We start from the raw sequence: 23,177 nt of genomic DNA, 5'->3' as shown, positions 1-23,177 counted from the left end.
CCTATCTCCGGAGAGGAGTGTGTCCATTAGCATGTTGACACTCTGCTAAGCACCAGAGCATGGTGCCCAGGAATGACAAGGGGGTATGGGTGTGATTTACTTTCGACTACGACAGAAGGTGCACGATAGCAGCGGCTTCTCTCGCCGGCGATCTCTCAGACGCAGCGACACGTCTGTTGCAGTCGCGTTGGCATGTTGGCATGGAGGATTTGATCGAGAATCAGTTGGTGTTGAATTCATTGCGGATGATGAGAGCGTTTAGCTTAGGGCAGGAGTCAGTTTCCCGATGTTGTGCGGACGGCAATAGCGCGCGGAGGAGTCGGCGGTGCAATTGACGGAGCAATTGACGGAGCAAATGACGGAAGCTCCCGGTGGGAAGTGGGAAGATGGGCCTGTTTTTAAGTCTGGTAGGCGATGCAATCCCGTGGGTTCGGTCCATTAGGGCCCGCGTGCTGCCGCTAACGGAGGAAATCCGGGGCAAATGGTCCATCTAAAACCCAGATTTCCCGGCCGATGTGCCCTAAATTCCTCTCCACCAGAACATAACAAACTACCCAGCTCGGAATGGCGCACAGTCACTCTGAAAGCGATCACACCGTCTACGACGAGACCAGGATCATTGCCTTCAAGGACGACTTTGAGACTGGCTCAAGCAAGAATCTGCAGCAACCTTCAGATACCCCGATTCAAGCCCAGACAGAGGTCGAAAAGGATGTGGAAAAAGACAGCCCTCCTGGGAATCAGCCTATGGCTCCAGCTGACCCAAATATCGTCAGCTGGGATGGACCTAACGACCCCGCCAACCCACGCAACTGGTCCAAGGCGTACAAGCTGGTGAATGTCACTCTCGTTAGCCTGTCGGTGCTGTACGTCAACCTGGCCACCACCATGTTTGCCCCTGGCGCCTCCATCATGAAGCATGAGTTTGGCTACAAGAGCTCAACGGTCGAGATCCTGACCGTCACCATCGCGTCACTTGGCTTTGCAATTGGCCAGCTCTTCGTCTCGCCTTTGTCCGAGGTCTTTGGCCGCATGCCCATCTACCGGGCTAGTGCCATCTTCTACCTAGGCTTCACGGCCGGCTGCTCTCGCAGCACTCATGTCGCCGAGTTTTTGGTCTTTCGCTTGTGTACCGGTCTGTCCGCCTCATCGTACATGTCCACCGGGGGCGGCACCGTTGCCGACCTGCTGGAGAAACAAGAAAGGGGTGTCGCGATGGCCATCTTCACTGCAGGTCCCCTCTTCGGCCCAGTTCTAGGCCCAATAATCGGAGGATTCGTCACGGAGAATCTGAGCTGGCGATGGACCTTTTACCTAATCATGATGCTGGTGAGTTGATCTCCCTTTAACCATGCAATCACACTAACCCTTCATGTGTTCCGATCAGGCCGGTGCAGTCTCTACAGCTTCATTCCTAACCTTACGTGAAACGAGTGCAGTCGCCATCCTCAAAACCAAGGCCAAGCGTCTATCAAAAGAGACAGGGAATCCCAACCTACGTGCGGCCGGAGACCGACAAATCCCAGTCCAAACACTCGTGATGCATGCCCTCACTCGCCCAATCAAGTTCCTCTACCAGTCCCCCGTCGTCTTCCTCATCTCCCTCTACATCGCCTTCAACTTCGGCGTGACCATGCTCTTACTGGCCACCTTCCCCTCCATCTACGAAGATACCTACCACTGGAGCGTAGGCATCTCCGGCCTGGCCTACATCGGCGTCGGCGTCGGCTGCGCCATCGGAGTCTTCATTTTCGCCAAATTCAGCGATCGCCTAGTAAAGCCCAATGGCAGCACCTACCGCCCCGAACGACGTCTCATCCTAATGATGTTCGTCTCTCCACTCTTCCCCATCGGTCTATTCATCTACGGCTGGACCGCCAAATACCGCACGCCATGGATCGCACCCATCATTGGCACCGCCGTCTGCGGGCCAGGTGCGGTAGTCATCAGCTCATCGGCACAGACGTACATGATCGACGTCTTCGGGCCTCAAACCGCGGCATCGGCCCTGAGCGCCATCACCCTGCTACGCAATCTGACAGGTGCTTTTCTGCCCCTGGCTGCTCCGTCTTTGTATGGCCATCTGGGCCTAGGCTGGGGAAATAGTGTGTTGGCATTTATCACCATCGGATTTATTCCGATTCCGTTCTTGTTCTACCGCTATGGCGAGCGGTTGCGGGAAAGGTTTCCGGTTAACCTGTGATAACAGACCACGCGGTCAAAAGGACACGCTCTTAGCCAGATTAACCCACGAAGTGGTTGATTTGACCCCTTCTCAATCTTGTCCGACAGTTTCTTTTGTCATTATCGTTCTATGATTTCTTTAGAAGGGATTCTTCATCTCACTACTGTCTACTATGCGATTAGATAGATAGTGTTTTGCACTTGTGCCCAGAACAAAATCAATACCCTAATAACTTAATCCTTCCAATAATGAAAGCTATCGCCTTTATGACATTTATCCAAATGAGACAGATCTATAAGAATCTAAAATAACCCGCATCTGGCGAGGAATATAACATATTCTCACCCATATCTGGATGGTCTGGCAGAGATAAAAACGTACGAGAGTTCCAATAATTTATGAACTGATTCAAGAAAAAGAAACAATACCCTTTAGTAACCGGATGACGGCAGTTATAGCAAAGTTGACCAAGCCCCAAACCATCCAGGACAATGTCACCCCCAGGGCTATGACAAATCATTCATCAACAACACAGAATTCATTGCGTGGGATAATTGTAAATTTCAACCCCTCGTCGAACTAACAAAGACGTGGACATTGCTAAATGGAAGAATATCTGGGAATAAGTGGGAATAAGAACTGGCGCAAGCTGATACGGGAGGGTGCCTGCGGGGTGTAAAACGAATGTTTATTAGATTTGGGGTACAAATGACAATTATGGATATCCATTAGTTTCTTATAGTGCGCGGTTTTCAGGAACCTGACAGGTATTAACAACACGTCGAAGCTTTTTAGCTGTATATGTTTATACTCTTCGCTTATGATTTTAGATAGTTGTTAAGAAGGAGATTCATTATTTGTAATGAACGATGCTTCGTACAACATTCTGGGGTATCTTATAAAAAACAGTTCAAATGATCTCACGGTATTTAACATGCAGTCTTCTAGGGTTCTGAATTGAGTACAGAGAGGTCTTATATAATGCCACACACAGAATCCCGTCTAGGTCCTAAATCGAAGATTAAGTAATTTTATGGAGACTGTGAAGAAGCTTTAATAAACCTGTATATATCTAACAGTCCAAGGGATGTATATATGACCTTGGGTATTGAGATTGGGTCTTAGACATTATTATAGAAAAGTGGTTATCTGCAGCGCCTCCTGGTTTTTAGTCGACAAAGTTTGCTTAATTAGCTGGTGCTATTAATTAACATGAACAATGCAGCCTGACAAAGAAGACAAAGAACAGAAAGTAAGTACATGGAAACCGGAAATGAAGACAGCACATCTAACATAAAGTCATATGACATGTGTGGCCAGCCAACCTCAGATCATCATGCGAATCTCATAGTAAGGGCCGTAACACCGGGAGGCGGACTCGTATCCCAGACGGGGGGCTGTCGTTCGGATTCGCTGCTCCAGCTCATCAGGACTTTCTTCGTTCCGAAAGAACAACTGGCCCCGTGCACCCAATGACCAAGCTCCATGTCGATACCTCACCCAATCCCGGGCCACACGGATCAAAATGTCCTCGGGATGTGCCAGCAGATTGGCGTGGCTTGCCATCATTAGACCCACTAGCCCTTGTTCCACACTCTCTTCCAGCAAGTGTACAAGCCTGGGCATTTCCTTTTCCATAGTCCCCCCATCCTCGTAGTCATGGTTAAGATCCATAACTCCCAGGCGATCCAAATACGCAGCCCGGTCCAACGGCCAATGACCATGTGACGCCCACTGCGAGGCCAGCACAAGCTCAATGATATTGCCGGGTCGCGAATGGTCGAGAATCACTCGTCTACTAATCACCCAGTTTATTTCCGGGGTGAAACCCATGTCATAATAAAGGTCATATCCCCTTGCCGCCACCCAATCCGCAGAGCTCATCATTTGCAGGGCCTTGCGTCCCAGGAAGGTCGAGACGAAGTCAGCCACCTCAAGGATATCCAGTCGTTCCTGCACCGATCGTGAATCAGGTTCGTACACCATCAACGTAACCATGGATTCAATGGCCTCTGCCGCATGCTCAGAGTTTCTATATGCGTCAGTCCTGGTAAACCACAGTTTTTTGAATTTGGCCCAGTATGTAGTAAGAGCCTTGTAGAATCTTTCATAGGCGCGCTGCTTCTGCTTTCCATCCAAGGCGCGAAACCGGCTGCATGCCGATCCTGATAGCCGTAGCAACGGTCCACCATCGTCTACAGCCACTGCCTCCTCGTTATCATCGAGTTCATAAAGGTAGGTAGACTGGCAGTACGAGTCCTGCACGGACGCGTCACAGTATAGATCGAATAACACCCGCATGGCCCCCCACCGCACCACTGTGTCCCAGACTATTTCCGTCCATGTCACTGGGCTCGTAGACTTGGTAGACTCAAGACACCTGCGAATTATGGCTCTGCGCTGTCCCACGTCCCATGGGTCCGGTGTGGTGAACATCTCGCGGGAGATGGCGTCATGAAGTCGAACTCGGTAACAGAGAGAAGGGTCATGGACATTGTGATCTGCAAATTGCTGCTGCGCGTTAGCGTGGATGGAGTGCTGGAACTGGCAACGTACGATGATATGTTTGAGGATAGCTAGACGGCGGTACTCAAAGATATGGTTGAGCTGTTTGCAGCAGCGGGCAAGGTGAAGAGCATCGTCGATGTTCCTCAATGTAAGGTAGATAAGGTGTAAGATCTCTGGGGGAAGTAGGAGAATGTGAGCCATCTTGGTGCTGATGCTGTGGAGGCCAGAGACTGGGGATGCGATGGGTGAGATGCTGAAAGGTCGACGCGTCTTGAAGGGACTCTATGGGCGTCCATCCAGCACGTGATTGAGGGGGTGCTGACACGGTGAAGCCCTTGATTGGACTTGGGCTATTTGGCAATTGTTGGCCAAATCAAATGTCAAACCATGATCGTGTTGGCCTGGAAGCATTCGGTGCATCCATCCCCTGGCGACGTGTTACTTCTGTCCCATGCCCAAGAAACAGCTGGACGTCCGATCGGCTGACCAAATGCTCTCCAGTGAGAATTCTCTAGGACTGGATGTAATTCTTGCCTTCTTCTATCTTCTCACAGATGAACAAGTGGTGGGTACGGTCCCCATTTTTTTCTTATGGGGAAGGGGCAAACTAAGCAAATCCAAAACGGGGAATAAGCTGTTTTCCTCACCAGTTTTGGCAATTCCAGATCCATTCCCGTTGGACAACGTGTACAAGCTTCAAAACAATCGCATTTCCCTTCGATGCATGCTTCTTCAGGTGGTGATCATGCCGTCGATGTCGAGGGTTGATATTTCCTCATCCTAGTAAGGGTATAAGTGCTGCCCAATGCTCGGATCAACGTGGAACCATATCTTTGAGTGCTTTTGCCAAGAGAGATTGGAGAGCCAGATGCTTTGGGGGTGGCTCTTAACACACGCCAATTGCAGGTATTCTTCATCCAGACCTATCATTTAGATTTTCCACCCCCCTTTTATCGGACCGAAGCGATGAGTATTAGCATATCTAGGTCAAGCCACATATACTAATAATGAAGGGACTAATCAGAAGTCTTAATTCATGCACCAATGAAGAACTAGAATTCAAAGGACTTTCCTAGCCAGTACTTAACAATATTACTCAGCACTAACACGCTCCGTATAAAGACCTGAGAAATAAGAATTACTAATGTCCAGATAAATTCACCTAATGGCGCATTAGAAGAGCTGATCAGAATTCTCTATTTATACACTAATCACAAACTACATCTCTGCAAAGTTCCCAGGACCAACCTACTGTTGCTCAGCTCTCACGCGCTTCACAAATTACAAGCCTGAGGCACCAAGCAGGCATCGTGTGGTTTGGGAGGAAATCATATTGCTTCGCAAATATTATACGTCAATGTGTATGACGTTTAAAGTGCGGTGAATGCATTACATTTATCGAGGTGCTCCAGTCATTTCACAAATACTAGTATAACAATGTCCCACTAACAGTTTGTGATTGATGTAATCGAATTGCCCAGCCTGGGTATTACAGGCTGTTCTGGGAAGGTACTTGATCTCTTCAATTATCCAACTTCAAATTATAGCAATCGTTAACTTGCCAAGCCTTTTTTTCCCGCATAACGCTGATTGGCTGTAGGTTTAGCACATTTTAGCCCCTCTGATTGGCCGTTGGCCCTACATGCACGTTTCAACGTTTATTACTGGCTGTTATCATTAAGAGCTTTTAATAGGTCGGATCATTTCAGGCTCTTTAATTAGCTCTATCAGTTTCACACATTCAAAGCTTCTTAATTGGCCAGTACAGCTATCTCTGTTAACTACTTACACATCTACAAGTTCTTATACTAACTGTCATATTATTCTTTAATCGAAAGAGCAGCTTGAGATTAGACCTGTATATTGGGATCTTTCAGGGCGCGCTGGCGCGCCCCTCAAGGCCTTGTATCTAACAAGCTGGTAAGCTCATATTTCACTTCCAACCTTCTAGCTTTTAACTCGATTCTAGAGATATCTGGATGTAAAGATCTCGAACTGTTAGATCTAGAATTGTTAGGAATATAAAATACAAAGATCCTTTTATTATATTATAGAATCGATAAGATTGATAATGCATGAGTCCAAGTTTAGCTGGTAATGTACTAGAAACATTTTACTACGTAAATTCTATTTCCTCATTTAAACAGAAACCAATATGATAGAAGCACGGATATATAAGAAACTAATGAAATAAGAAGGGAAAAAAAGGTGTGTAGAAAGGTTTAAGGTATACAGAATGACAGAGGGTGCGGGTATATATGAGCCTGAATTTTCAAAGCTGCTATCTGTTTGCGGATTCCTTCCAAGTGACATGGATTAAGCAATAGAAGGCTTACATCCTGGTTGCTAGAGATACTAAAAAAGCGATGGGCGCAGAATCAGCCACCCCATAGTGATTTCTGAAAGATATTTGGGTTGGGAGCCCGAGGAGGCAGCGTGCGCATCCGTTCCACCAGCTCCTCCGAGCTCAAGTAGTCCAGGAAGAATACTCGGCCCCGTGGACGGAACCTCCATCCATTGCGTCGATGCTCGTCCCAAGCAGTACACATCTGAAGCTCTGCCTCGGTCAACTTGAGGCGAGCGGGGAATCGCAGCCGGTCTGGTCCAGTTCCGCGGCTGACGTCCAGTATGCCTACCCACAAGCCCTCTTCATAAAAGTATATGAGGCTGTTTATCTGGTTCCCCACTCGGCTTCCATTCTCGTACACCCCATAAGGCTCATCCATGGCTCCGAGGTGGCGCAAATAAGCCTCGTGATCCACCCGCCAATCTCCACGCGCAGCCCATTGCGCGGACAGTACAAGTTCAATGATACTGGGCGGTCGCAGGTACTCCAGTATATGTTTGAGGTAACGCACCCAGGGGTCGTGGGCTTTATGATAGCAGCGGTGAGGAACTCTATGAATGGGGCATGAATCCCACGCAGCCATCCAGTCCGCCGGGCTCGTCAGTTGCAGAGCCTTGCGCGCCAGGAAGCTCCACACAAAGTCATATATCTCCACCATGTCCAGAATTTCCTGCAATCGATGTGTGGGGTTGATCAGGTGCCGCAGTTCCTCCGCCATGTCAGCAAGCTTGACGTAACACTCTTGCTTGGAGCTTTCATACACGTCGACCTTGGCAGACCACCGCCGTCCGGCCACCCACCAGTTTGCGGTGAGAGCTTTATAGAACCGCTCATAGACGCGTTGTCTTTGCTTGTCGCCCAGGGAGACCAGCCTTTGGCACATCGATCCCGACGGAGGCGGGAATGGATTGCGCGTGTCCCAAATGGCCTCATCATCGTATTCCCAATGGTACGCGGACTTGCCATACGTCCCCTGCACAGACTCATCGCAGTAGAAATCAAATAAAAGCCGCATAGCTTGCCACCGAACTACCGTCTCCCAAACCATTTCAGCAGACAGCACGGGGCTGGATTTACGGGAAGCCTTGTAGTCGCTGATCAGCGCCTTGCGGCGAGGAGGGTCCAGACGAATTTCGGGTGTGGTGTACATTTCCCGGGCAAAGTGTTCGTGCAGACCAATCTCATTAGACAAATGAGGATCGTAGGTATGATGATCTGCAGTCTGAATGATATGTCTGAAAATCTCCAAACGCTGTTCTTCAAATACACCATTAAGGTAAGTGCAGCAACGGGCAAGGTGAAGAGCATCATCAATGTTGCTCAAGGCCATATAAATCATGCTCAGGGGCTTGGCTGGAAGATGGAGGATATGACCCATCTTGTAGGAAGAGCAGTACTATAAAGCCGATTCCCAGCAAAAGGAGATGTGGCAGTAGCTTTGAGGAATCAAAGATCCAAAGGAAGCGCTCCGGTCTCGCTCCACGACAAATCCAATGCTGCCGATGAGATACCAGTGATGATAATAACCGTGCAATAAAGCAGAGGGAGAAGTGACGGATAAGAAGAGGCCCAGGAGCGCCTTATGTAGGCGCCTTGAATTGCCTGGAAGGGTTATTCATCTCGGAGTCTGCCTCTCAAATCCAACCCCAATAACTTATCTCTCCATAAATGTAGATTGTGGCGATGTATCGACTGAACACAAAGCGAGACATCACCGAGCTGGGAAGGAACAAAGCCGACGATGTGACTAGCTCCATTACCGAGAAAGAAGGTCCGGCAACCACGTCGGAACAAAGAGCGAATTGACAGACGCCACAGATAATCTCCATCCATGATTCTCTAGGAGCCGATGAGTTTGGTAGTGCGTGACGTTGTCCGGGATGGATACTTCCGTGACATAGGGCTATAATGGACTGTTGTACATTGAAAGAACCATTATTCGATCATTTCTGCATTCCGCTCGTTTGGGAACTCTCAGTAAGTTTATCTGATTCTTTCTGTTTATGCGGGTCGCCTTATATCTGGGTGACGTCACCAGAAGGCCTAATGTATCAAGAACCTTGTGCATCGGACAAACATTTACCAATCTGTATTATTACCTTAGTATCCAAATGCAGAGAGTCGGACTATTGACACAGACTACCAGAATGTGATCAACACGGCGTGCATTCTGCGGGATAATGAACCGCCTTCAACAGTGGACCTTCGCCGTTAATCCGCTGGGTCGCGATTGGTTGTGAGTTTGACGAGTCAAGTCTGGTATGCTGCGCCGGATTATGTGAATTGGCTTCCTTGCTCAATGGCAGGGGACGTCTGAACGGGGGACTGTGCGTAGGCGCAGTGGATTACCCCGAGTGGTTGGGTTGCTTCGAATAGCCTCCGGGAATTCCGGGCCAGTAAGAGGTGCCATACAGCTGGATGGGATCACTCGCGATTATTCTGGTTAAAAAAATATTGCACGCACTTTAAGAACGAGTTCAAACCGCCATGATGGACTGACATGACATAAATTTTCAGGATCGACACAGCATTCTCTGAGTCATCATCAGGCCCCCCGGCGACAAGGCTGACCAATTGTGAGCTACATTCCAATCAATCCGCTCGGGTGCAGGCCATTGATGCTGACGTATTCCCCAGTGGTAGCAATCCATGCTATTTTCAGTCAGAAGAACACAGATGACAGGGGTGCTATGCGTGGTGATGCGTCGTTTTTGGGGTTGGCAGATATACTAGTTATATGTTGGAGTGGCTACTAAGGCGATTGAACCGTGTAGAATGAGATGGATGATGATGTAGCTAGGGGCCTCGTAGGCCATCTATATGGACTAACTAGCGGTGTAGGGAGGAGCGTCACGTGACCCTACGTTGCCTACCGGCGTGGGAGCCCATCGGGGATCCCAACACTATATCTCAACAAGTAGCTGCGTAATAGAGACGGAGAAAAAGTAAAAGTTTCTCGATCGTATCTCACAGTTCAATCGGTTCTCTAATTAATTTCTCCTTTACCAGCCAGACATACAACCATGCCTCTTAAACACCTCCCCAAATGGCTCAAAAGCTCTTCCTCGCAGACGACCCAAGGCAGTAGCATTGAGCTGTCGGATAAAGGCTCAAAAGACATGTACCCAGGCCATACTCTTTCACATGTTACGGTTAAGTAACACTAAGACAGGATTGTTGTTGAAGAGCGCGAGATTATACCGGCAGAACAGCACACCCCCAAACGGTATTATGGTAGGTGATGGTTCTCGTCGTCGCACACAGACACTGCTAACCATTTACCAGGAGACCAGTGCTTTGGCTCCTGCTGTCGCAGCCAATCTCCGCCTAGCGACCAATGCTGGGGCTCGTGCTGTAGAGGAACGCGTTGATGGGGTTGTTTCGTTATCGATAGGATCTGCTTTAGATGGCGATTGCCTGAGAGGGTTCAACGTTAGTGGATTAGCGGCAATAGTCAAATGATACCACCAAGATCCACAAATCCTGATTGTAAATCCAATAGGTACGGAAGAGCGCAGCCTTGTTTCCTCGGTGGGGATTGTTGAGGGCTTTCATTTCAGGGCCTGCGAGGAAGCCCTTGCTATTGGTTGGATGCTGATCCACACCCATTAACTTCCTAATCGGGTTAAGGTGCGAGTCGCAGGGACCCTCGTTTTGCAGACCACAGGGCGGGCAGTATTTCTGGTCTGGGAGGAGCTGCTACGCTGACTTGTCCAAGCACAAAATTCTTATATTGACTAGAGCCACCCTTCAAAATCTGCTGTCAATCTGCCGAAATCCTGCACCCGCAGAGCTTGAGTGTGATGGCTTCAGTTGCTACCCCGGATGGGTCGTCATCTCCCAGTCATGAGCAATATCCAGAGGATGGTCTTAAGGCGTGGTCCATTGTGCTTGGGGCCTGGTGTGCCATGATCCCGGCCATGGGGTTATTGAATAGCCTCGGGGCTTTGCAGGTGTGGATGACCACCCATCAGCTGCAAGAGTACTCCGAGTCCAGCATTGGCTGGATCTTTGGAGCTTATGGCTTCTTTCTTTTCTTTGGTGGAGCAATGTTTGGTGAGTGGCCTGGACAAGAAGAAACAGAAAACATCCAAAGTTACTGATGACAGGACAAGGGGCGATTCTCGACTCTCACGGACCACTGTTTGTGATTCTCCCAGGGTCGGTGGGAATCATCCTGTCACTAATCTTCTTAAGCTTCAGTCAAGGTATCCCTAGTGACAGCGAATTATATGTTAGAGACCATGCTTACTGATGCAGAATATTACCAGATCTTCCTCTCCTTTAGCGTCCTCGGTGGCATCGCATCCAGCACACTCTGGTCACCTCCGGTTGCAGTGGTTGGTCATTCGTTCAATGAGCGTCATGGTCTGGCCACAGGAGTCGCCTGTACAGCGGGCGGAGTAGGCGGAGTTATATTTCCTCTGCTCATCTTGGTTGCGGCGCCTCGAATCGGCTTTACCTGGTCTCTGCGGGTCATCGCTCTGTTATGTGCCGTTCTATGCTCGATTGCCTGCCTGAGAGTTAAGACACGACTTCCGCCCAAAAAGGCCGACTCTTTTATCGATACGGGCGCCCTTGGTGATATCAAGTATGTCTCGACATCGCTGGCCGTGTTTCTCGTGGAATTTACCATCTTCACTCCCATCACCTATATCGTCTCGTATGCACTGCATGTGGGTATCAGCGAGAAAATGTCCTATGCGGTTCCCGTCTTCTTGAATCTTGGTGCGGTGTTTGGCCAATTTCTTCCGGGCCTCATGGCCGATAAATGGGGTCGGTTCAACGTGATGGTCTTTGTCTGCTTGATGTGCGCCATCTTTACTTTGATTCTCTGGTTATGCGCAGATTTGGAGGCTCCCAGCAATCTGGGGATGATCATCAGCTATGCCGTGCTGTTTGGGTTCTGGGGCGGGGCCGCCATCAGCCTGGCGCCAGTTTGCATCTCGCAGGTATGCGAGATTCAGGATTATGGCAAACGCGTGGGGACAACCTGGACACTGGTGAGCTTTGGGACATTGATCGGGATTCCGATTGCAGGAGCAATTCAGCAGCATGATCACGGGGAATATTCTGGGCTTATTGTTCCTGGGGGAGTGATGTATGCTGTCACAACTGTGGCGTTTGTTGTTGCACGAGGGATATGCGGAGTAAGTTCTAGCAGATGGACTGGAGTAATCGGATGGAGACTGCCACACTGTGGGTGTGGGTTTAGAATCTTGAATCTAAATGGCGATTGCAATGGAAAATCATACTTATATTGTCAAGGCCTGCTTTTCACCCATGATACGCCAAAGAATAGTACACATGAAACTGAAAGACCGGGAAGGCCACAAGGCTTCACTGGGGTTCAGGTGACTGTCTTCTAGACTGTCAGCCAGATAAAAGTCTGAGGAACCGAGTCGGTGCATCGTGCCACTTGGGCCAATAACATGAGAGGTATATTGCATGACTTTGTGTGTATAACGCAAACAGAACTTGACCTCCAATGTTTCTCCGTAGCGACTAGCCTTTAGTTGGTCGGGTAGTCGGGCTGACATCCGTCCCGACTATAAGCGTATTAAGCCGTGATACCGACGGTGTATATCCAACACTATTCGCCGATGATTGTAACGTGTCTGGTTGGCCGCTTTGATAATCCATCGTGCGGTTAGGGGAAAGTACTAGTAGTAGTGGTGGACAGTGTCTCCTCCACGTTCTGGGGGGACTCCTCCCTGCTGTGCTGCAGCTTCCTGATGTTCGCTCCGACATCGGCCTCCCGGATGGCCAGGATGCGACCATATAAACCGGGACATTCCTTCAAGGAATCAATCTCTCGTTCGAACCAAATCTCCCATTTATTAATTCTATTCCTCTGACTCGTCATTTTCCCTTTTCCCCTAATTCACCCATCTCCGCTTGAACCTCTTCTCAACCTAATCTTCACGAATTCCCTATCCTAGTGATACCCCCCTTCCCAGTATGACCGACCAAACCAACCAACCCAAGGACCACTGGTCCGCAGAGGTATATTCCCCTCCCACCCCTTCATCACAACACCTCAACCCTGACCATTCCATAGGCCTACTCAACCTCCGCATCCTTTGTCCCCAAACTCACCCAAACCCTTCTCCGATACCTCGACCCCAAACCCACAGACCGAGTTCTGGACGTCGGCTGCGGCGATGGCAAATTTACCGAGGCTTTTCTCCCCGCCATTGACTACGTCCTGGGGATTGATTCTTCTCCTGCTATGATCGAGTCCGCTAATAAGGACTATGCGAGTGCGAAAGCAGAGTTCCGGGTCTTGGATTGCTGTTACCTGGAACAGGAATCGGGTGTTGCGGATGGGTCGTGGGATAAAGTGTAGGTTTCTTATGGTTGTTGGGATATCTGGAGGTACTGATTTGTTTTGCATGGTAGGATCTCGAATGCAGCGTTGCATTGGATTCTGAGGAATGATGCTACAAGAATGTCGACCCTGAAGGGTATTCATGCCTGTTTGAAGCCAGGTGGTGTTTTTGTTTTTGAGATGGGCGGTCATGGGAATGTAGCCGAGGTGCAGTCGGCGCTGATTTATGCGCTGCTGCAGAATAAATTCTCGATTGAAAAGGCTAGGGAGGTGAATCCGTGGTTCTTCCCTTCTGTTACTTGGATGACGAATGCGCTGGAGTCGGTTGGATTTCGTGTCGAGACCATGGAGTTGGAGGATCGACCTACGAAGCTGACTGATGCGGCTAATGGGGGTTTGGCTGGGTGGGTTAGGCTCATGGGTGCGCCTTTTCTGGAGGTCCTGCCGGAGGAGAAGAGGGAGGGCGTGGTGCAGCAGATTTGTGATGTGCTTTACACGGCTGTTACCCGGCATGAGGATGGTAGTCAGTACTTGGGTTATAAACGGCTGAGGGGTATTGCTAGAAGAGTATGAATCTTGTTATGTGTCTGTGTTCATAACCTGCTTTTTGTTATCTGTGTGATGACAGTCACTGTTTTCGTGCTCTCTGCTGCATCAGAAGGGCGAGCGGAATGTCCTCCTCGTCGTAGAACTCGACGTCCTCTTCCACTCCGAAATCGCGTAGCCGTTCGCCTTCAGAGTTCCGCCAGCCCTCCTCGCCATCGTCCGACTCGGTGTCATAATTTGATGATGACTCCCGTGAAGTGCCACTTTGATCGGCACCTTCCTTGACCCTGTCGTGGAAACGCTTCCGACGCCGGATTTTCTGATCAGCATTCGAAAGGCCAGGATTGCGGTCACTCAGCCATGCGTTCGTTGCAAAGGACTCGGTCTCATTTACGCGAGTAACCGGGATCCTATCCGGGTCGGGCGGTGGCCAGGTAACGTCGGGATCTATCTCAGGTTAGACACATCCGATGTCGGAGTTCAGTCACGAACCTTCGAACCCATTCACTTCAAACTCCAATCCCGTCTGACGGTTAGGTGTTCTAGCCAACGGCCAAAACCAGCCGAGAATCTAATATCCATCGATTAGACCAGATCGACATGCTTGTGGGGAACTCACATTCGCACTTCCGCCCATTCCCGCCTTAATATTAGACCAGATTCCAATATCGTATGGGAATTCTTGCTTCTTGATTCGAATTTTGACACCCCCCGGTCCGGTCAAGTATCCCCCATAGTGTCGAGATCGACGGACCAAAGTTTGATGTCTTTCGATCTCCCAATCTTCGATGGTTGTTGTATTGATACTCAGCGACCAGATGGTCCGGCCGAGAAGGATTAACAGAAAGAAGACCGTGAAGCTGTTAACCACGAGCAGAACAAACAGGTGAGCCATTTGCAGCGCACTCGGACCCAGGTACTGAAGGGTGTCAGTCAAGTAATCAATCTAGAGTGACTATCTTACACTTGGACGGTGCCGGGAGGCCCAGAGGATCGATGCTCTCTCATACAGAAGAGTCTCCAGATAAGACATTCCCGTTACGGCGTAGAACAAGAACCGGATGAAGTGAGGGAAGGTAAAGTGGGAGACACAATTGTTTGTCCATGGACAGTGATGGTCCATCTTGGGTATACATCTGATGAATCAGCACTAGATCAACATGTCAAGCTGGCATACTAACCTTTGACAAGTCCGGCAGTGGTGGGCTCTTGGCGGCTTGGATGCCTCGCATTTCCGGCACCATCGGGACCGACCACTAGCACGGTCGGATTCCAGTTGCTTACTGTCTAACGGCTTCCAGTCTTTGGGAATGCGACCGGGATCTACAGTGCAGGTTCGATAATAGCATATCCAGATGCACAAGGCAGCGATATTCAGGCGCCAGAGCTCGGTGCTCCGCAGCGGAGCTGGCTCGAAGTACAGGAAGAAGTATTGCGAGCTGTATGCGAGAAAGCTGATTAGGATGGAGACGAACGGAATTGCCAGCTGCGAGATCCGAAACGAAGAGCCGGCCATGCTGTTCGAGTCATATCCGCGCAGCCACGTCAGTGCACGCGATGAAGCAAAAGGAGAAATGGAATGGAATGGAGATGTTGGTGACGAGCCACGTGGTCGCTGACTCAGCTCACGTGGCCGCCGCGTCTTGTGCGTGGAAATACCTTCCTCCTTTCTCTTCTCGTCGGACCATCGACTGCATCATTCGCTTTATCGAGCTACTATATAGTATATCTCCTAATACCACCCTTACGTCTTTGAGTGAGAACTCTATTCCAATGATCGCCCAATTACTCCATCGTTAAGATGCCAATCGCGGCGCTCCCTCCAACCACCGTGCGCGCAATCGGCTCCGCGTCAGTCATTTCCGATCCCTGTTCCATTGTCAAGGAGCTCTTGGACAATGCCTTGGATGCGGCAGCTACCTCGGTTTTTATCGAGATCTCACAGAATACACTGGACGTAATTCAGGTAAAAGACAATGGACATGGCATCCCTTCCAGCGACCATCCTTTCGTCTGCAAACGCACCTTTACTAGCAAGATCCAGACAGTCGAGGACCTGAGAACAATTGGAGGAAGGTGTCTCGGGTTTCGCGGTGAAGCGCTCGCCAGTGCGGCTGAAATATCCGGTGGCTTGACTGTCAGCACTAGGGTCCAACATGAGCCAGTTGGTTCCTCTGTCAGATATGGCAGAGATGGGGAGCTTCTAAGGTGACTCCCACGGCGCTGAGAGTGTCCGAAGCTGACCCATGTAGTACTCAGCGCGCGTCACATCCGGTGGGCACCAGTGTCCGGATAACGGACTTGTTCAAGCATATTCCGGTCCGAAGACAGACTACTCTGAAGAACGCTACCAAGACTCTGGTCAGGATTAAGAAGCTTGTGCACGCATACGCCATTGCTCAACCCGCAAAACGGCTATCTTTGAGGGTGTTGAAAGCAAAAACAGAGGCCAACAACTGGATGTATGCCCCGGGACAAACGACACTCTTGGATGCCGCACTGAAGGTTATGGGCACGGACGCCTCTAGCTGTCTTGTCAGGGAATGGCCGCCCAATGATGACAGCGATCAATCTCTGCAACAGAAACAGGCAGGGTTTCGGATAGTTGCACTGTTCCCAGATCCATCTGGTACGTGCTGTTCTGAGGTATCCGACTGTGCTGACAGAGTCAGATCTGTCCAAAGGGAACGGCTCGGGTCAGTATATTAGTATCGATGGCAGGCCTTTATCGACCACCCGAGGTATCGCGCAAGATATTGCGAAACTGTATAAATCTTATATACGTTCGGCTGCATCTCGCCAGGAGCCATCTCCGAACATCACGGATCCTCTTTTGTGTCTCCACGTTATATGTACGGACGTAAGTTACGACGTCAATATCGAGCCCGCCAAGGATGATATTCTTCTCGAAAATGCTCAAGAGCTTCTTTCTCTGGTAGAGGAGCTTTTGTGTGATGTGTATGGCGAGAAACCGAATTCCGCTGAGGAACCAAAGGCTATAAGTAAAGAAAAGGGGCCTGTTTCCCACAAGAACTCGTGCGACTTGCTCCTTGCCCAGAAGCCGGAGAAATCATCACGGCCGAAAAGCCCTGGTGGCTCTGCGACAAACTTCACTTCGACTAGATTCACACAAGCAACCGATTCTGAGACCCATAGTCCGGGTGCTGAAACCCGCACGGAGCTACGGGATGGCTCCAATCCCTGGTCTATAATGCGATCAAACATGCCAACCCCAAAGGCCGACAGAGCGCCGAGAGATACCTGGGCATCAACACGTACCACTGTGCAGAGTCCGGGGAGTCGAAGAAACTCACAAGAGACACTCCAGACATGCTCCCCACGGTCCTTCCTCCCAAGCCCTTCTGCTTCTACGAAGACTACTCCTGAATCTGTTGAGTCTTCGCCATCTGGCCAGACACAGAGCCCGACCGACGCAACGCAGAGAAAACCGAAGCAAGCCTCGAGGGAGCGTGACAGAGAACGCTACGGCAACGGAGCGCTAGACACATGGTTCACCAAGACAACTCTTGTCAATCTTTCCCCGGCGACTGCCAGCAACGAGCCTGGAGATCAAGAGCGACCGCTGCATCAGCTAGCGCAGGAACGATTTGGGTCACCGGAGAGGCCAGCTGACAACCCAAACGAGTTGGCATCCCATGGTGTAGCTACTGATTCGCAAGATAGCTCAGAATCCGAACCGGAAGATTCGGGCTCTCTCCTGCTCCGTAATCCCGAACTTAGGGAGAGACATGCAGGTCTTCCCGTTCTCGAAAGATGGTCGTCTCGATTGCATCAACTGTCCAAGACCGGGCACCTGGAACTTCAGAATGCACTTGATTTCGAAAACCGAAAGAGGGAAGCTATCGCGAGACGTCGGGAGCAGCTCAAAAGCCGCTCTGAGCAATCATCTAATTCACCGCATCTCAGTCGGTATCTCGCCGCCAAGGCTGCTCTTCAACCAGATGTTGCCAGAGACGAGCAGAATTCGCCTATACTAAGTCCACTTGACCCAAGATCGTATCTGATGCGCCTGGCGCAACGTGGCACCGCGAAGAAAAGCATCAACTCGAACAAGTTACCATTTGAAACTATACCCGATGGATGTGAGCTGTATTGTGTGAGTCTCAAGCAGAAGGCCGATCTGCCATTATTATCCACTATGTTTGGCCATATATCCACGACAGATCTATACACCCAACGCGGAGACCAAGTTGAAGCATTTCCACCTCACGACGATTCACCAATCGATCTCTGGAGACATCGTCTGACCAACTTAACGAAAGACAAGTACCCGACCGGATCTGGACTGCCAGAATTGCAATTTGACTTTTCCCATTTAGTGCAGCGTTCGGAAGGGCATTCGGAATGATTCACATATCCTATTCTTGTGTTCATGTCGCTATGCGATCCATTCATAAAAACATCAAAATCCACTCCTGTGAAATAGCCAAAGCTAAACCAACAATGAATGATTTCATAAACCTGCCCAGCTGTACCGGGCCCTGGCGGGATCCACCGCCGCAAGCAGCGGACGTCATCGTCATCGCATCGCAACCCGCGCTGTTACATAAGACTGACATCAACTCCCAACCCCATCTATAAACCCCAATCCACCCCCCACCCCTATCAACCCTCTCCCACCTCACCACCAGGCACCACAACCATCACAATGAACTTATCCAGCTCCAGTCCCTACGGGGACATAGCTCACCCACACCCCCGTCACTTCCATCACCCACACCCACACGCACCCCTCCACACCACCGACATCGGACTCTTCAAATCCACCCTCCTCCCCTCCTTCACCCTGCACACCACCCTCGACCTGGCCGCCTTCATCGCCTCCAAAGCCACCGACCGCGCCGAAATCAAAGACTGGTGCTGGCCCTCCAGCCAGGTCCTCAACGCCTGGTGGTCCGCCATCGGCCACCAAGTCCTCTACCACAACATCTCCCCCCAAACCGCCTGGTCATCCCTCTCCTGGACAGAAAAGGTCCTTCTCTCCGCCGTCACCCTCTGGGGTACCCGTCTATTCACCCGTGTCGCATCCCGCACTATCACCCGCGGCAAGGATGACCCGCGCTACGACCAGTTGAAGAAAGAAGATCCCCAGGGTTTCTGGACCTCGGCTCTCTTGAAACAGTATCTCCCTGAAGCGGCGTTCCTGACTCTCATCTCGCTTCCCTTCACTGTGCCGTTCCGATTGACCTCTTCGACTTTGGCATTGGATAGCGATGTCCTGGCAACGGTCCGCGCATTCGGCGTCGCCCTTTTCGGAGCCGGTTTCGCTTTGGAAGTCCTCGCCGATGCGCAGTTGGAGAAACATCGCGAGGAACGGACGGATTTGTGTCGGACGGGAGTGTGGAGTATTGTTAGACATCCGAAGTGAGTTCCCCTCACCCCAGTTCTATCATGGGTAAACTAATGAATGAATTAGTTACCTGGGGGACACCCTCGTGCACATCTCCTTTGCCGTTCTCAACATGGCCAACAACTTCAACCCGATTGTCCTGTTGGGTCCCTTGACGAACTACATCTTCCTTCGCTTTGTGGGCGGCGATAAGCAGAACGAGGCGAGTCAGGAAACGAGGTACCGTGCCGAAGACCCGCATAAGTATGAGCAGTTGCAGGCTTGGCGGCGAGAGAAGAATAGTTTCTGGCCTGGGTTCACGGAGGTGGTTAACCCGTGGACGTGGGCGGTTGTTGGTGCGGGTGTGGTGGGGGTTGTTGTGGAGGAGGGGATTCGGGGGTGGATTTCGAGGTGATTTTCGTATGCTTGGGTTTTGTATGTGGAAAAGAAAGGACAAGATTAATGTCATGAATCACGTCTAATTATCTATCTATCTCTCTCTCTCTCTCTCAACCCAATGAATGGAAAGAAATAAAATGGATGATTTAATATCCCCTCCCCCTATGCAAAATATTCAACAACTCCTCCCCCCGCTCCAACCGCCCCAAATTCACCTTTAGAATATCCAATGACCGCGGCATATACTCCCTCCCTGCGGAACTCACATGCGGACTAATCTGCACGTTTGGAGCATCCCACAAGGGATCATCAGCCGGTAATGGCTCCGGGTCGGCCACGTCCAGCGCTGCACCACTTAACACGCCTCCCTTCAATGCCGAAATTAATGCTTCTTGGTCTAGGACTTTTCCGCGGGAGATGTTTGTGAGGTAGGGTCGAGCTCGTGAGGATGGGACCCCACGATTCAAGATCTCGAATTCTTCGGCACCTAACAGGCGGGTCGTTTGGGGGGTTAAGGGTAGTGCTACGACGAGATGGTCTAACCCTAGGGAGAGAAACTCGTGGATTGAGGCCTTGGAGGTCCCGTGGTGCCAGGATACTGGGATTGTGCCGTCGTGGTCGCCGGTGCCCGGGACGATGTAGCCGTGGTCGATGCGGGAGGCGGGCGTGGGGCGGGGGGAGGCCGTGTAGGCATGGACTTGCATGCCCAAGGCGGAGGCGACTCGGCCGACTGCTCTCCTATTAGTATGGGGTTGGATTCAATGGGACGGGGCAGAGGGGGGGGGGGTACTTTGTCGTCCGATACTCCCGTATCCCAAGATACCGACTTTCTTGCCGACTTGGTCGTGTACGGTGTCCATGACGCTTTCGTCTCGCTGCCAGAGATGGTTCTGCTGGTTGGTGTGGGTGTAGATGAAGTGGCGGGAGGCGACGAGCCAGTTCATGATGGTCCATTCGGCGATTGGGGGCCGTGGATGCCGGAGCTGGAGGTGATGGGGATAGAGGTAGATTTGATGATGGGATGGGAGAGGAGGTGGTCTAGACCGGCGGAGAAGGAGTGGATGATTTTGATTCTGTGATTGTCAGTGATGATTCCTTGGTGGTGGGGGGGGGGGGGGGATGTACTTGGTTGCATCTTCGGGAGCGGGCAGGTTGCTGAAGGTGACGAGGAGAGTGGCTCGACGGGCGATTTCTATGGTGGTTAGAGTGATTAGAATAGTAAGAATAGGATGAGGCCTACCAGCAGGAATGGGGGCAAAGTTGGCCAACTGGATGGCGGATACCTCGGCCTCGGGGAATTTGGCCCGGGTTTCCTCCAGCAGCCATTCCGGGAGATCACGACCGTAGGAAATGAGTAGGTGGTCTTTGACGGGAGGTGCTTCGCCCATGGTGCAGTGAGTTGAGGATGTGACTGAGGGGTTCCTGGCAGGAGATGGACAGATATATCCAGAGATGGCGCCATCGCACGAAGCCGTTGCGCGGCCATTTTCTTTTATGCGCGGGCAGCTTAATAAGCGCGGGGAAGATAAAGAGGGCCGATAGATAGCAGTGATGTCTTATCATTCCTAAACAGCGGAGGTGAAGTCGGACTCCGGATATCTCGACGTCTGTCGGAATGCTATCCGATGAGCCTATCCGAGTCCTGGTGGCTCCAATTGACCACGCTCGGTGAGGTCCCGATCCACCGAAGGCGTCGGAGAACCTTCCGATCGCTGATGCCGAGATTGCTGCATGACAGCTGACAGCCTCGCAATCCGTGGTTCGGCCAATGTGCTTGCGGTCGCTTCAACCCGCTGCTGCAGTGGAGCCATCAGCATCACAAAGTACGAACCATCACCCCAAGAACCAGCGGCAGGAAGCTTATTCAGTGGATGTGTTTGCTTGTTCATGTCTGTTGTCCTTGGATCCGCGGCGAATCAAATTACGGCAGGCATTAGCAGCCATCAGACAATAATGATTTTTTGTGTTTACTGCTAGTAGAATAAGTAGAAAGTCTGATTAGATCCCGCGTAGCTTATTTAATATACCTATCTATATAAAGCTGTACATACATTATTAAATAATTTATTTAACTTTGCTATACAGATAACTACTAGTCCTGAATACTATAAAGAGATACAAGTCTTATTTAAAATATTATATATGAATATCCTGTATAACTGGAGTGTAATAGATCAAGAAAACAGTTTAAATTATATATATTTAAAGAATAATAGGATCATTCTCATCCCTATTTTCTTTAATAAAAATGGGCTGATTAATATTTTATTCTTCTATATTCTTAATAAAAATAAAATCACATACAGTTTTCCCTGGCAAGTCTTTATCTTATTTAGTATAGTCTGTATTATCTGTCAAGGTGCCCGCCTGCCTGCCTGCCTGAATCCTGCCTGAACCCTTATATAGTTGCCTGATCCCGTTCCCATTCCCATTTCTGAAAAAATGTCCTTATATAGCGTGCACAATGTAAAGCCATTGACTTTACATCCTAGTCCTTTTGCTAATAGTGCAGCGGGATGTACCTGGAATGCGCACCCAGTATGCTCCGTGACATTATCTATAAGTTTTTGTCAAACCCTAGGATCGCTTCTCCCTGTTCCTGTTAGCTTAGCTCCCGTTCCGATGCGTACCTTGTGAACTGAATCAAAGGTAGTCAGGTTGTTGACTATCTAAAGGTGACTTGATCTGAACAGAAGAAGAGAAGTAAGGCCAGATAGTGCCGCGCAGCTATCCGTAAGTAAGTGCGGACGAGTGTTGTCGCTAAGCTCTACCAAAACGTAGGTTACTTAAAGACAATTTGAATTGAGCACGAAGAACAGAACTAACTAAGTACATGAAGGAGTGTCCTTATATATCCGTCCCTCGTATACCATTCCGTATACCATCGGGTCTATCGTATACCCGCTTGGTAGTCATAGACCATGATGGTATATCGTATACCACATGCCTGTCCGTATACCATGGTCACGTGATTCGTGCTGCCTGACGGTTCGGGTCGGGATCCTCCTCGATAAGAGCCCCCTTCCGTCCGGATGTGGCCTTCTGCCTGACATACCCGCCTTACTAGTTGTTCAGCTAGCAGGGGTCCGTAACAGTTTTATCCAAATCTTATTCTGTACAGAATAATATAATATATAATTTAATTATTTATAATTAGTGCATGCTCTGTCTCATGCATTTTATAAATAATAATATAAGAGAAAAATCTTTATATCCGGTTAAATATAATAACTTAAATACAGGACAGACGGATAACTTTCACGGGATTAAATAAAACAGATATTAATATACAAGAATTAGTAGAACTTAAGCTAATAAGCTGTAATTCAGTTATATCAGAACTTAATATCTGTCAAACCCTAGGATCGCTTCCCTATCCCGATTAGCTTAGCTTCACTGGTATACGTACCGTCGAACTGAATCGAGGGGGTATCAGGCTGACTATCTAGGGACAACTAGTCTTGGACAAGAGAAGAGAAGTAAGGCCGAATAGTGCCGCGCAGCTATCCGT

At 49.9% G+C, this 23,177-nt stretch overlaps 9 protein-coding genes across 9 annotated transcripts; 5 read left to right on the top strand and 4 right to left on the bottom strand.

Annotated features, from left to right (window-relative positions):
- Window positions 1–747: 747 nt before the first annotated feature.
- On the top strand, window positions 748–2,203 carry BO94DRAFT_470523 (MFS transporter; the record flags this gene model as incomplete). Its single annotated transcript, XM_025608339.1, has 2 exons — window positions 748–1,329; window positions 1,388–2,203. 2 exons carry the CDS (start codon window positions 748–750, stop codon window positions 2,201–2,203), a joined length of 1,398 nt encoding a protein of 465 aa, XP_025465362.1.
- A 1,308-nt stretch (window positions 2,204–3,511) lies between these two features.
- Window positions 3,512–4,894, bottom strand: BO94DRAFT_548054 (uncharacterized protein; the record flags this gene model as incomplete). The annotated part of the gene is made up of 1 exon (XM_025613375.1): window positions 3,512–4,894. The coding sequence occupies one exon, from the start codon at window positions 4,892–4,894 to the stop codon at window positions 3,512–3,514; it is 1,383 nt and encodes a 460-aa protein (XP_025465361.1).
- Window positions 4,895–7,398: 2,504 nt separating this feature from the next.
- On the bottom strand, window positions 7,399–8,409 carry BO94DRAFT_452667 (uncharacterized protein; the record flags this gene model as incomplete). The annotated part of the gene is made up of 1 exon (XM_025607546.1): window positions 7,399–8,409. A coding segment is annotated over one exon (1,011 nt), but the record flags the coding sequence as incomplete, so codon positions are not given.
- Window positions 8,410–10,843: 2,434 nt separating this feature from the next.
- BO94DRAFT_558183 (MFS general substrate transporter) lies at window positions 10,844–12,409 on the top strand (the record flags this gene model as incomplete). Its single annotated transcript, XM_025613988.1, has 4 exons — window positions 10,844–11,096; window positions 11,156–11,248; window positions 11,301–12,194; window positions 12,309–12,409. 4 exons carry the CDS (start codon window positions 10,844–10,846, stop codon window positions 12,407–12,409), a joined length of 1,341 nt encoding a protein of 446 aa, XP_025465359.1.
- A 274-nt stretch (window positions 12,410–12,683) lies between these two features.
- BO94DRAFT_520662 (class I SAM-dependent methyltransferase) lies at window positions 12,684–13,944 on the top strand (the record flags this gene model as incomplete). The annotated part of the gene is made up of 3 exons (XM_025610121.1): window positions 12,684–13,046; window positions 13,102–13,385; window positions 13,443–13,944. Exons 1-3 carry the CDS (start codon window positions 13,002–13,004, stop codon window positions 13,942–13,944), a joined length of 831 nt encoding a protein of 276 aa, XP_025465358.1. The 5' UTR covers window positions 12,684–13,001.
- On the bottom strand, window positions 13,936–15,466 carry pfa4 (putative palmitoyltransferase with autoacylation activity Pfa4). The gene is made up of 5 exons (XM_025610120.1): window positions 15,099–15,466; window positions 14,882–15,053; window positions 14,537–14,836; window positions 14,410–14,488; window positions 13,936–14,364 (listed from the first exon to the last, which is right to left on the bottom strand). Exons 1-5 carry the CDS (start codon window positions 15,431–15,433, stop codon window positions 14,000–14,002), a joined length of 1,251 nt encoding a protein of 416 aa, XP_025465357.1. The 5' UTR covers window positions 15,434–15,466; the 3' UTR covers window positions 13,936–13,999.
- Window positions 15,467–15,673: 207 nt separating this feature from the next.
- On the top strand, window positions 15,674–18,380 carry BO94DRAFT_625901 (putative DNA mismatch repair protein). The gene is made up of 3 exons (XM_025617315.1): window positions 15,674–16,125; window positions 16,170–16,546; window positions 16,590–18,380. The coding sequence occupies exons 1-3, from the start codon at window positions 15,719–15,721 to the stop codon at window positions 18,284–18,286; spliced, it is 2,481 nt and encodes an 826-aa protein (XP_025465356.1). The 5' UTR covers window positions 15,674–15,718; the 3' UTR covers window positions 18,287–18,380.
- Window positions 18,381–18,538: 158 nt separating this feature from the next.
- On the top strand, window positions 18,539–19,743 carry BO94DRAFT_536976 (DUF1295 domain protein). The gene is made up of 2 exons (XM_025612164.1): window positions 18,539–19,302; window positions 19,355–19,743. The coding sequence occupies exons 1-2, from the start codon at window positions 18,587–18,589 to the stop codon at window positions 19,680–19,682; spliced, it is 1,044 nt and encodes a 347-aa protein (XP_025465355.1). The 5' UTR covers window positions 18,539–18,586; the 3' UTR covers window positions 19,683–19,743.
- Window positions 19,744–19,788: 45 nt separating this feature from the next.
- Window positions 19,789–21,119, bottom strand: BO94DRAFT_536975 (uncharacterized protein). The gene is made up of 4 exons (XM_025612163.1): window positions 20,907–21,119; window positions 20,792–20,858; window positions 20,457–20,704; window positions 19,789–20,396 (listed from the first exon to the last, which is right to left on the bottom strand). The coding sequence occupies exons 1-4, from the start codon at window positions 21,052–21,054 to the stop codon at window positions 19,813–19,815; spliced, it is 1,047 nt and encodes a 348-aa protein (XP_025465354.1). The 5' UTR covers window positions 21,055–21,119; the 3' UTR covers window positions 19,789–19,812.
- Window positions 21,120–23,177: the final 2,058 nt, after the last annotated feature.

This window comes from Aspergillus sclerotioniger, assembly GCF_003184525.1.
Source record: "Aspergillus sclerotioniger CBS 115572 chromosome Unknown BO94scaffold_21, whole genome shotgun sequence".
NCBI classification, from domain to species: domain Eukaryota; kingdom Fungi; phylum Ascomycota; class Eurotiomycetes; order Eurotiales; family Aspergillaceae; genus Aspergillus; species Aspergillus sclerotioniger.
This window is presented reverse-complemented; position numbering and strand designations above follow the sequence as displayed.